Below are 14,138 nucleotides of genomic sequence, written 5' to 3'. Positions count from 1 at the left end.
CTGTCACTGTTGACACCACTGAATGTTGATATCGTATATATATATATATATATATATATATATATATATATATATATATGCGTTACTGTAAAATTATCTTAATATGCAACGAATAAATCTCATTTCGAGAGGACACGAAGCAGTTTCCAAAGCACAATCGTTAAATACATACCAAACGTGTACGATCCCCGATCTGTCAGCTCGATCCTCGAACAAGATCATTCACTCGCGGCACTCTGAGCTCTCTCAGCTACCATAACCCCGGACACAACGGTAAAAAATCTTGAAAAAATCCCCACGAGGTAGAATCAATATGACTTTACGAAATTTTCATTGAAAACTGCTAAACGGAAACGAGCTGGATCACAGTGCTCGATCGATTAACGGTCGATCACACGAACGAGCCAAGACTCTATGGCATTAAAGTGTTTCGATACAGATCGATCGTCGTCTATCGGGCTGAACATGATCGAACGGATCTCTGATTTATCTTACAACGATCGACAACCTTTCTCGAGTTATTTTTATGTTGCGTTTTACTGTCTATCGAAGATGATGACCATGCTCGTGCAGAGAAGCGAGCGAGATTTAGCGGAACACTCGGGGCCTCGGAGGATTACGTTGGAATTGGGTCGAGCGGAGCTTGGAACGAAGGGAATTAGGCGATCCCGATGGTTTTAATGCGCGTATTATTTTGTGAGAATCGATATTCACCGGTGATAACTCGCCGGGGATGAGATAAGGAATTATCGGCGACAGAAATTTCTGATGGAAACAATGAGCGCTCGTGATTCGAGTCACATGCCGATAGATATACAATCGGGATCGTTGCTCGATCGTAAACATACTATTCGGTTCTAACAGAAATTCGTTCGGCTGCTAGTATCTTCTCGTGTTAACGCTGTCACGTTGGTCGTGTATGACTGACAATCTTTTTATCAAACTCGAACATTAATTTCGATTACAATGTACAAAATCAAAGATTAACACGATATACAAGATGCAAGAATGCTGTCAAAGTAATCACTGGACTGCGGATTTTATGGTAAAAACGAGTGGGTGTAGTTCAAAGTAAAAGATAGATTAATTTTTATTTTGCAGAAGAATCAACAGTCTAGTAACTACTATAATTTCGTAATTGATTGATCGTGATTTTCTAAAGTTCTACAACGACTAAAGGCTGTACCGTTAAAAATCAATTGTTTCCACTTGCTGAGAGTTAAGTCCTGAAAAGCCCACCCAAATCCCCTCCACTTCGGTATAAACGTATTTTCTGCCCTGCCCCAACGAATCCATCAAACTCCACCGACGTGGACACACCGAAGAGAACCGTGTTTCTCAGAAATCGAGTTAAGCAGACCAGTTTGCAACAATCGAGACACAAACAAGATCTCTGCCAGCATGAAAATAAAAGGGGTGATTAACTGTAACCGAGGAAAACACACGTCCTGCTAGTAATAGTCACTCCAATGTAAACAACATCCGATGATGGCCACTCGAGGAAAACTCGATTTTCGAAGGTCTCACTTACAACATAGTCATCGTTACAGACGAAATAGGCTCGATTCAGGACGCAAGCCGGCATGAAAGCTGGATCGATGATCCTGCAAAAGCTTCCTCGATCGTTTCGCGCGATCAAGTCACGAAGGACGAGGCGTTGCTCGTGCGAACCGAACAGAAATCGCACATTTTCCTACCGATTTATCTCGAGTTCGACTCGTCCTCGTCTCAGATCCGGTTAAAACTGTTATAGATCCTTGTAGATCGTTCAGCACTGACTAATTACTGCGTCATTGTAGTCACGTATGCCAGTCGCACACCACAGTCCGCTGGCAAACCTCGGAAATCGGTATTTTTGGCAGCGGCTTACTGCGAACCGTTCATAGTTCTATTGTTTCCTCTTTACTCCGACACTGCCAGGACCAGCTTGTCAATGCAGACGACCACAATGTTCGAAACAGTCCTGCACCCTTCACTGTTTCTCGATTTGCCGCTTTCACTTTGTCGATTTTTCAACCCCCCGGGACTGAAGTATGCCGGACACTGTGGGCTTGTTCGAGAAAGTGTTAGTGAGTTATGGCAGCGTGTTGTGTGACGATTTATTGTATTGTTGTGCTTAAAAGGATTCGACGCGTTGGTTAAGGATAGAAATTAATTTATTGTGGTTCGAGTAAAATGTTATCAGAATTTTTAGAATGCGAAAGGGTTAAAGTAGCACCCACTCAATCTTGACTTTTTAGTTTTAGTTTAATCAATTAAATTATTTTTAGGGGTTTGTCTTTTTTCTTAACGAGTTAATAAAAGCTGAGTTTCTGTCTAAACTTTGCAAGTCTAAATAAACGTTCAAATGTTTGATTTTACTATTTTTTTCTGTTTTTTTTTTTGTTAGTTCATTAGCTTCTGTTTTCGAGAGCGGTAAGTACTCGATTGTTAAGTGAAAAATTGACACTCGCGTGACGTTTGTAACACTTAATTTGCCTTGTGTTTAAATTTTAATTAGCAGATGCTTTATATGTCTTCTTGATCGTTGATTGCCAGGACTCAATCGCTGAGCCAAGAGAAATTTCTAATTTCACGTGATCGTCCTGCAACTCATTCCGATTCCCTCGAGAGCAGAATATTTGCATTGAATTTCATATTTCCGTCTCGATTCCTCTCGAATAATTTATTGGTACTGGACTCAGTTTACCAGCTTCTCTTCAATCCTTTGAACTTCCACCCGCTACGACTATTTATTGAAATTCGTGGGAGCCAGTGATCCACAAGATCATATCTCTCCGAAATCCCTGCAATAAAATGCATGGAAAGACTCGATCCACGTCGTTCGTACCTTTTCCTCAATTTTTATATTCACGAAGACACAGTTCTTCGGAACGTTCCTCGAACTATCTATTTATTTAAATTCCAGAGAGCCAGGTGTTCTTGTACCACTCGTGTTCTGAGACATCTATTTCTGATCTACACGATCAATCATTCTACTGGACCTTGTATCATGCTTCTCTGAAAAGGTGGAATCCAATGACGCTCCCCCAAAAAACTGTTCATTTAAATTCCAAAAAGTCAGGTCTCCTTCGAAAGTTTTTATTTTCCTTTGGAGAAGAGTGCACATAACATTCGAAGACCTACAGCTTCTCCGAAAATGATAACACTATCTACTTGAACTTCAAAATGTCAAGTGTCCATTTAAAGTGTATATTACTGAGCTTTCTTCTCTTTCAAGAAGGATTCACATAGAATTGAAGGACCTACAGCTCCTGTCAATTGCGCGCAGCAGGCTCGATCATTTACCGAACGATTCCACTAACTTTGCAGCAACATTTTCGCGAAACGCACGTCACGGCAGCAGAGGTTTGCGAGACGACTCCACCGCGTGTTCTCGCGATACTTTCCGCGATCGTTGAAATCGATTGTCGGGAAATGCAACTTGCTAGAACGGACGTGTGCACTCGAACTTACGGATGAACGACAACTGAACGACGCCGAATTCGAACTTGGGGCCGCGATATTTGTTGAAATTTGGCAACCGTCAAAATTGATATTTTTAGCGGGGCTCGGCTGCCGGTCAACGACGGTTCCATCTATTGTTTATTGCCGTCTATTAAGTGTCTTGCGCGCGCTCGTTCGAGCAACAATGTTATCGTTACCAGCTACAGTGTTCCTACAGCTGTCAGTCTACCTTGCTCCTGATCCATCGATCAAGCCTGATACGTGAAAACTCCTCTTTTATTTTATTCATCTCAACTTCTTCGTTGAACATTTGATTTATATAAATAAGTGAAGATCAATGTTATATTGTTATTATTATTTGTTGGTTCGTGCAAATTCTCTGGTCGATCAGCGGGTCTCGCAGCAGCCCGAACTCAAACAATTTGCTTTCGGGTGCACCAATGTTTGATTCATGTCGGTTCTAAAGCGGCCGCTCTGGCCCGTAAGATTTATTCGAGCGGTAATAATTCTGTTACCGACTTTATGCAACGAATACATAATTGTTCCACAGTGATTCTGGTGTTCTGTATGTAGTCTACGCGTCTATGTAGTCGGGAGACCGTGAAACGGCGACAAAACGAGTTCGCGGACTGTGGATTGAAATATAGACGACACCTGAAGCGAACCTGTGCATGGACTTGACGTCAACGGCGGCCACGATCCACTGGGCAATCAGCCCCTAACCCAATTTTAGTAATTGAGCATGACCGATTCGCGATACAATTAATAGACGGCCGGCCCGCACTAAATAGATACCGGCTACCCTATTTTCGGACCTAATTAACCCTGGACAACGATACCTTCGGCAACACAAGGACCACTTTATCCTTGCGATACTAAATAATCCTTTTGTGTGATGCATCTCTACTACATGATCCTATACATTCAGTTCGAACAACCTCAAAAGTTTTTTAACAAGATCTAATTTAGATGTTTAACCTGCAGGAAGATAAGCACAAGAATGTAATCATTAGACTGCGGATCTTTATGCAAAGTAAAAATGTTTTGCATTTATTGTGGTATGCAGGAATCAAATAAAAATTGATCTCATCCCTTGATGACTTCGTTACATCGAAAACAACATTACAGTATTCTTAAATTTTTCGAATTTTTTACAGTTTTGTATTTCACCCAACCAATTTCGGCGTAAATGCATAATTAAATGCCTGTCTATTAAGAATATTTAAAAACAGTTTTGAAAACAATTTTCAAAGGACGAGTCCCTTAAGAGTACGATAAGAATAAGATCGATATACATACGATTACAAACTGCTCAAAAAGCTATTTAGAAATCATTTTCGTAAAAAATGTTTCCATGAAGTGCAATAACAACAAAAATGTGACATCGTCCCTTTTCAAAATGCAGTCGTTTCTTCGAGAAGGCCAAATTATACTTTGAATTATTTAAAAGCCTTGTAGTTTATCTTACAACGATTATAACCACCTTGGGGAAAAAAATTGAAAAATAATCTCTACAGGGAAAGTTTGGCTCGAAATGCAATAATGACAAAACCAGTCCCTTTACAAAATGCAAGCGTTTCTTTGAGGACCAAAATATACTCTGAATTTTTTAAAAGCCTGGTAGTTTATCTTAATACGATTACAACCACCTTGGAAAAAAAATTGAAAAATAATCTCTACAGGGAAAAGTTTGCTTCAAATGCATTTATGACAAAACCAGTCTCTTTACGTCTCTTTAAGTGACTCGTTTGCGGAACGAGCTAGCTAAAAGTAATTTTCAAGAGAACCATCCCGTAAAGTGAAATTGTGTTTACAAATTTGCAGTAGCAGAGTGCCGAGCTTGTGGACAAGCCGGTGCGGATTCTATTTCGAATATTCGAGGTAATCGTTGCGGGGGCGATTCGACGGAATCGGATAAACTCGGTAAACCCGTGGGAAAATGTGTTTCCCGCGGGAAAATCTCGGGAAACTGTCCGAACGGCCAGCGGCTTGTCGTCGTCGTCGGCTCCACCCGGAAACGATGCATCTGCATACCGTAGGAAAGAGAATCGCAATGCTATGTGGGTGTGCGTTTGCTCGACGTGCATGTAAAAGCCATAGATGCACACGCGTGCACCGGTCGAACGTGTGCATCACGTGACGAGCCGGGAATCTGCATGCTGGTCACGCGTGTCGGATAAACGTAACGAGTCCTTAAGCGCTCATTCATGCAGATAAAGGCATTGCTTAGAAAGGCGTCGCTGCGAACTGTCGGCGTGCACTTTTGCTGCTCGCAGGATTATCATTGGGAATTGCGGCGCGATCACGCGGATCCATCAGGATTTCGCGGGCAATGATCGATGACCGACTCGCACGCGACTCGTCATCCACCGTCGTTTGGATGACTGCGGTTTTAACCAGGGGAAGAACCATCATTGAAATAGAGAATTGATTGGATTGGACAGGCCATTCGCTGGGTTCAATCCTTACGCGATCGTAAAAAATTGTTGTATCAGAGATTTTTCCATTATGCTGTTATCTGTTTCCTTTCTATACTTTGAATCATTCGGATGGGGTTTAATCATGATTTTATCCTGGAAATTCATAAAATTCCGAATCAATGTTAAATTTTACAGCGTCTATAAACGTGAATATTGTGTAGGTCATACGATGCTCAAACATGATCGTGTACTAGCATTTTTCCTGTGGTGGTTTGTCTATTTTTATTGTATACTTTGATTCGATCAGACACTTTTTAATCATGATTTTATCCTGGAAATTCATAAAATTCCGAATCAATGTTAAATTTTACAGCGTCTATAAACGTGAATATTGTTTAGGTCATACGATGCTTAAACATGATCGTGTATAAGTAGTTTTCCTGTGGTGGTTTGTCCATTTTTTTATTGTATACTTTGATTCGATCAGGCACTTTTTAATCACGATTTTATACCGAGAAGGAATCGATGTAATTGCAAAAAATTAATAAGATTCTATAGTGTCTAAAAAGATCCACGACAAGATTTTTCAGGTGTTTCATTTATTTTCCTTTTATACATTGATTCAATTAGACGCTTTTCAGATACATGATCAAGTGTGTCTAATTGATTTGTTTTCACACTAAGAAAACCTACAATTTTCTACATTTTTCTCGAGTTCTTGAAAATAAGAAGAATTGAGATTCGATGCGACTGATCTTGCACCCACAGATTTCTATTTCTCTGAATTTTTCCAAGAGAACGTGGACTTCTGGTTTAATAATAGCGAATCGTAGCGTACGACAAAACGCGAAGAATGCACTTGGAAATAGAATTGAACGGGAATGAATGAAATATATCACGAAAATAGATTGCCATGTAGTAAATTATAGAATTTATAAACAGCGTAGCGAAATGGAAGCAAATCCCAGTCCCTAAACTGTAGCAAACTATAAACTTTCAATCTCGCGGTCCTAAATTCGCAATTAAATCGCGATCAGAAGACCCACGCAGATATTAACGTAGATCGCTCTTCGGGACGCATAAAACTCAGTTAGCAGACACCAGGAGACTTATGCAACTGATTTATGCATTCTAGACTCGGCAGAGCTTGGTTATGAAAAGATCGATTTGACAGTGACGTAGAAAAACTTTTTCACCGTCCGTTTCGAAAGCCAAGCACGGCGCCGTGCCGGCCGAAAGAGTCAAGGCGGTCTGCTCGCCTTGCGAACTTCTAATTTCGTGGAAGTGCATTCGGGGGAAGTGCAGTTGGTCACTGCAGTCCCGTGATGCGTGTTTCGTGTCAAGGTCGGTTCGCACACGGCTGTCAACCAACGAAACCGTACGCGTCGTACGATCGACGTTAGTAGAATCTATTCCAGAACTCTTTCCGCAAGAACGTCAGCCTTCTTATTGCGAGTGGAGAGTTCGCATCCAAGAGGACTGTCAAACCTGTCCCAAACCGCTCAAAGATGGATAGGTCGGGGTAGACAGACGTGCCTAGAGTTTATGTGACAGAGCTGACAGCGACCCGCGATTTGCTAGTCGCTCACACGGAACGTTTATTTCGAATGTAGCCTCTCTTTCTTTCTTGTTGTCCCCCTTTATCTTTCTTTCGCGCCCACTTGGCAACCGTTCAAAGGTCGCGCCACTGCGCGCTCCGCTCAAGATCGGTGCAAACTCTTAAACGAACCGAGACTGTAGTCTTAGGCTGCGTGCACACCGAGGAGTAACTATCGAGGCAACCTGTGGAAACAGCTTCCCAAATTGCTTTTACATCAAGCCAGACCATTGTCAATTCGAGGGAGAATTTTGAAGAATTAAACCAGATAACGAGGATTAGGCTGTGTGTCTACTTGTGAACAACTATCGACACAACCTCTGGAAATAGCTTCCCAAATTGCTTTTACATCAAGCCCAGACCATTGTCAATTCGAGGGAGAATTTTGAAGAATTAAACCAGATAACGAGGATTAGGTTGTGTGTCCACTTAAGAACAACTATCGAAACAACCTCTGGAAACAGCTTCCCAAATTGCTTTTACATCAAGCCAGACCATTGTCAATTCGAGGGAGAATTTTGAAGACTTAAACCAGATAACGAGGATTAGGCTGTGTGTCCACTTGTGAACAACTATCGACACAACCTCTGGAAATAGCTTCCCAAATTGCTTTTACATCAAGCCAGACCATTGTCAATTCGAGGGAGAATTTTGAAGAATTAAACCAGATAACGAGGATTAGGCTGTGTGTCCACTTGTGAACAACTATCGACACAACCTCTGGAAATAGCTTCCCAAATTGCTTTTACATCAAGCCAGACCATTGTCAATTCGAGGGAGAATTTTGAAGAATTAAACCAGATAACGAGGATTAGGATGTGTGTCCACTAAAGAACAACTATCGATGCAATCTCTGGAAACAGCTTCTTCGAAAATTGTCTATACATCAAGGCAGAAAAATACGTGTTTCAGTGAGCGTAACGCAGAAATCAGCAGATGTTGATTAGACAGTGTGTCCACTTGAGAACAATTATCGAGGCAACCCCTCAAAATATATTTCAGAAATGAATTAGAAATATTCACAATAGTACCATGCTGTACTATTATTCACTGTACATGCATACAGCATATTGTACTATAACACATAAAGTATAGTTAAATTGGTAATTGAAAAATTGCAAATTCCTTTGTCAGAATAAATTGAACATTTGGAAAAGTAGATCGAGCCGTGAATGCTCGGACACCGTTTGACCAAGAAGTGCAAACACCATTTTTCCCGTGAATTAAAGTCGCTCCTGCAAACATTTATTCTCGGCCCGCGATTCGTTTTCGTCCACATTTCAACGAATTGGGGACTCCTCAACGACTCAAGGGAGAAGAACGTCAGGGAGAAGTATCGTTCGGGCCGTAAAACGAAACAAATGGACACTGGGGGAACGGGAGAAGCTTGTGTCGCGTATTGGCAGCCGATATTGGCAGACGATGGGCCGTGTCTCTCGTCTGGGATTCGTCTAGCGGCGTCGAAGACGGTTTAATTTTAAAACCGTCGTCCGGCATTGGTTCAACGGCATCGCGGCTGCTGGACGGATAGCGAGAAATCAACCTCCCCCATCCTCCACCAGCACGTGATCCCGTTGGTATTTCTTTTCCGATAAGGTGAAAGGAAAGCGACGTCCATTTTTCACTTTTTTATCAACGACCACGCACTGTGGACGAACAACACGATCACGTGGCGACCGACCGTATCCGCTATGAACCACCCGTGACGTCATTGCCAGTGCTATTGTCGAAGACCTGTTTCTCGCGTTCCTCACGCAAATAAAAATAAATTGTGTCGAGTGATGACTATTCGAAGATTAATGTCGCTGTGTAAAGATTGATGAATGACCGTCGATGATTGTTCGGTGTTCAGGAAGTGATGCTTGGCAGCCGAGCGAATTTTTCGAAAATCGGGAGACAGATCTTGCAGAAGCGCGACATTCAGAGCTTCCATCATGCGAACGATCAATAAAATTCGCTTACAATCGTGTTAATGTAATCGAAGGGATCGAAATCCTGTTGCTCATCGTCCGCGTTCGGCGGAGGACATGGATAGAAAGTTTGCGAGGGTCTGACAACAAGAAAATTTCATGTTTAGTTCGTCCGATCCCAATCCTGATTTTCTTTCGATCGTTTTACAAGGTGGCTCGTAGCTGGTACTACTAAAATTAAATCTGAGCCATTGACCCCAATTGAAAGTACATTGATTTTGCATTTAATAGAATAAAATTGTGTGCAACACGTCGCAGTGTTCACGAGAACCGAATCCTTCGAGGACGACTGTCGTCGTATTCTTTTACTTTGCAATTATTAAAAAATACATTTGAATATACTTAAGTCATTAACAAGATGGAATAAAAAAAAAGTTTTCCCGATAAAAAAAATAACGCTGACCTTGAAAAAACTACGAAAAAATTACCGAACAAAAGAAATTGTTCTTCAATTCCATAAATATTCTTTTTTGTGCCATTTAAAAATAAAGGAGATATTTTTAGGTGGCCTCCTTCAGCCGAGACACCCTGTATATTTTTAAAATATTGAATCGTACTATTGAGTTGGCAAGAAAGTAATTTCGGTATTTTAAGGTGAAATAAAACCCAATTTTGGGAAAATTTTATGAGCGCTAAATTATGAAGCTATACCAGAAACATGGCAAAACATCATCGAAAAAAATGAAAAATATTTTACTGATTACAGTTCATTGCTGGAATAGAAAAATTGGGTTCTATTTCACCTCAAAATACCGAAATTACTTTCTCGCCAATCCAATACATTCCCCATTTATTTCGAGCATAATTCAACGGCAGCAGTTACGAGACACCCTGTACATTCCCGAGCCCGTATTTCTGCGATTACACGCATAAGTCACATACACCGCCATTATTATTTATTCCCCCACTTGACTACGATTACTCAATAGAACTCTATCGTGATGCTAGCCATTAGATGGACGAACAGAAAATTTTCCTCGGTCTCCCTGAAACACGATCCAAAAGAGGAAGAAGAAGAAAAAAAAGAGAACTGCTGAGAAAGCTACCTGTGCGGTCTTTCCCGCCGTTTTTCCTTCAGCTTCGCCATCAGCCTGTCGAATTCCTCCCATTCTCTATCCACTTCCTCCTGACTACCTTCCGGATGATGGTAGTGCAGAGTCTCGTCGAGGAGCTCCATCTTCGTGCTTTGGCTCGACATCCTCCGAGAAAAAGCTTTTCCCTTCAAACGCCCTCAAACGCCTCCAAAAATCGTCGATCAATCTTATTCAACGGCCGCTGCGAACGCGACTAGCGTCCCCGACTCTCAGCGCTGGTCTTCAGGTAGCTGAGAACTGCAGGACAGGTTGCGTAACACGGCGACAGTGTTTCGCGAGCATGAGAGGGACAAAAATCATAACTTCCGGTTCAGACGTGTTACATTTCCTACTCTAGCAATTGCAGAGGAACCACGAAAACATTCAATTTCGAATAATTTCAAATTGTTCTTCTAGTTTGTAAGTGGGCTCGAGAAGTGTTCGAACACTTTTGCATCGCTCATTTTCGTAGAAAATGTTTTTCCAGGACGTGGTGGGAACACCAAAAAGTCTTTCTGAATCGACGAATTTAAAGATTGAAGTTCTTTCTTTACAAAGACACCCTGGAAGCAGATGTTTGTGACTGTTCTATGCAACAGAAAAAATGAGCGAGTCGTGTGAAGTACTCATGCTGTAGAGGATTGATAGTTATGAAAAATCTGAACTTCGTCAACGATCAAGGAAGGTTCGTTACTGACGTAATCACGGTGCGCGATCGTCTCGGATCTTACGCCGGGGCTCTCTGATTTTTGTCGATCGAGCGAAACACTGTGCAGCCGTACGAACGGCGATGATCCATCGAGACCACCGAGAGATCGGAACGCCGTCGATCAGAAACGATCGTCTTCTAGAAAAGATAGACGATAAGTCGTGAGAACGATCGACATTATCGAGATGTCGCAGCATTTGCGGAGCTGACTATCATCGCTGGGAACCGGTCACAGTAGCTGCGATCGTCGATCGATCTCATTTCTCGCATCGAGTCCTCTCGTTCCTGCGAGTGATTTTTGATCTGCCAGGATCTGCGAGAGTCTGAGGATTCGCCGGAGGATTTTCGACGACGAGAGCGTGTGCGGTATTGAAGGATGATAGTGTTCTCGGCGACACTGACACTGGCACTGCACGCGTCGGCGAGAAAAAATCGTGGGCCAGGGCTGGCAGACGGAATAAAATGTTGAAAATAGAGAGAAAAAGATAAAGAGAGAAGAATCGTTTAGAGCGCAATTGAATCGTGGGCTGGACCGTCGCACACCAAGCCAATGAGTCACACTGACAATGTGAAGAGAGAACCACCGTGCGGACCTCAGATGGGAGGGCCTGGCCTGGTCCAATTTACGGACTCATTAGCCTCGCTCCGACGGTTGTCGACGTCGACGTCGCCGTCGCCGACGTCGCAGCGCCGCTCTATGCTCCGCACTATGCTCTGTGCGCTGCTCTTTGCTCCATGCGAACCGTTCTCCCCAGCGATATCGACACATCCATTTGCGATTCTGGACACCTATATCGCTGCGAGAACAATCTGCCATCATTCTAAAACGTTAATTTTCTTGATACTTCGTTTATCAATGAATATTTTAATCACTGCATCACGTTCTCAACATTTTTACCCGCAGGAACCATACTGATAACTTTCTCAATGATCGTGACATGTGTAGAAGAAAATTATTAATAATGTTCTTCCGAGTCACAGAAGAAAATGCGACTAATTGCATGCAATCGTGTGGCGAATTCATGTTTATCCCTCAGCACTCAAGTGGTTCAGGATCACATTATCCAAAATATTGTTTAGATTATTAAATATGTTGGTGTCCAATCATCAATTCCTTTCAAGTCATTCATGAATTATTCTAGGTCGGAAGAAATGTCTAATTTTCGAGATAACACTAATACCAACCATCAAAAGTGACCGATGTGTATCATATTATAAAAATAACAATATCTTGGAATAAAAAAACACCTCTACAACTTCAATAATTGTAAAATAATTGTTTCCAATTCCTAATTACATGTAGAACGAAATTTTTTGTTAGTGGACTGGGTATTTTACGCATTTCTGACCAAACTGAGTCTTCCGAGAGTGACGACAAAGTCTCGTGAGCACGCGGTGCGGATTTTAGCCTAATCTAATGGTAGAGCGCGCGAACTCGTTGGCCAGACAAAGAAAGAAGTCTCGAAAGTGGTCTTAACGCGAGGATTTCTAGTAGCGACTGTACGGTAGCCGTACACGGCAATTGGCCACTTCCCTCGACGAGGGCTCGTAGGAAGCTGCCTTCAAAGTCACCAGTTATCATTGATCAAAATTACCACGTAATTTGATGAATGGCTGTCTTACCCGATGCCGGCACCGGTCTCCGATCGATGACTCTTTCCTCGGACGCTCGGCGCGCGAAAATTCAATCATCCGATCGGCAAAACTAATTTTACCGCGTTCGCAATTTTTATTCGAACTCTTCTTATAGCTAGACCGCGCGCGTCGTTCATTGGCCAATTTTTGTAAGATTTTTAATGAACGTACCTTTTTCTCTAGCAAATAACGTATCCGGTTTCTCTCCGAGGTTTTCAACGTGTACAGGTGAACGATTAACAGAGCGGCGGCCAGCAAATTGTTCGTATTTATCGCGGGAACCTCGCCGCTTAATTGCGAACACGAGAAGCCGTAAATTCGCATGTTTATCCCGAAGAGATAGCCTGATAATGCATCGGAAAGGGTACCGACTTTGTCAATTTACCTAGGCGAATTTCTGCGTCATGCCAGCCACCGATTGTTGAACATCGTGCGTCCGGAGCAGCCTTCGAATTTTTGCAAACGGAATACCGCGATAAAAACGTTCGATGACAAATACCTTTAATATTGTCAATATTATTCGCTTCGTATTAGCCCTTGGCGAACGAGAATATTCATTAGATTTGCATCAAAGTTTTAATTACTAGGATAAACAGACGTACAGTGATTCGCACTAATATTCGGATACTCTTAAAAATACTATAACTTTTTTAATATTGGACTATATGCGATCTGAGAAGCTAGAGCAATTAATTTGCTACAGGATGTGAAAAGAAATTTTTTCAAAAATTGCATTCGGTCGAAATTGTAGAGAATATACTAAAAGTTGCATTTTACAACTTTTTTATTGGAGCATATATTGAAATTTTAAAAAATACGTTTTGTAGATCAGTGTAAATTATATGCACTGTGAAAGTTTTATAGAAATCGGTTGATACGCGTAAGAATCCTTAGAATTACTGCAGTTGGAGCCCGAAAATAGTAGCTCATTACAACGTCGATCGATTTTCATGAAATTGTTCGAATATATTTAATTGACACAGATCGACAAATCGTATTTTTAAAATTTTCAATGTAGGCCCACATAAAAAAGTTGAAAAGTGCAACTTTTAGTATTTTCTCTGCAATTCCGACAAATTGAAGTTTTTTTCAAAAATTTTTGTGACGTTGTCTAGCAAACCAATTGTTCTAACTTCTCCAAAAATTTCAAGTCGTATAGTCCAATATTAAAAAAGTTATGGTGTTTTTAAGACTGTCCGGATATTAGTGGGAGTCACTGTATGTACTAACTGTATGTGATTCTAATAATTAAATTATTTATTTGCAGTGCTGAGGAATAAATACATT

General features: G+C 41.5%; 1 protein-coding gene across 5 annotated transcripts in view; it reads right to left on the bottom strand.

Annotated features, from left to right (window-relative positions):
• Clc-a (chloride channel protein 2) overlaps positions 1–14,138 on the bottom strand; it is a 53,730-nt gene that overhangs the window by 8,196 nt on the left and 31,396 nt on the right. Inside the window, exons 1-3 of one of the 5 annotated variants that reach the window (XM_076436930.1) lie at positions 11,206–12,399; positions 10,481–10,765; positions 9,427–9,514 (exon numbers count right to left, since the gene is read on the bottom strand). The exons of 1 other annotated variant lie outside the window; for it this stretch is intronic. In XM_076436930.1, the coding sequence (XP_076293045.1) occupies positions 9,427–9,514; positions 10,481–10,632 (240 nt within the window). In that variant the 5' untranslated portion in view covers positions 10,633–10,765; positions 11,206–12,399. 3 more of the 5 variants (XM_076436932.1, XM_076436934.1, XM_076436935.1) reach the window with 3 other exon arrangements.

The sequence above is a fragment of the Lasioglossum baleicum genome, chromosome 13 (assembly GCF_051020765.1).
Source record: "Lasioglossum baleicum chromosome 13, iyLasBale1, whole genome shotgun sequence".
NCBI classification, from domain to species: Eukaryota; Metazoa; Arthropoda; class Insecta; order Hymenoptera; family Halictidae; genus Lasioglossum; species Lasioglossum baleicum.
Note: the sequence above shows the minus strand (reverse complement) of the source record. Positions and strands in the feature narration are given on the sequence as shown.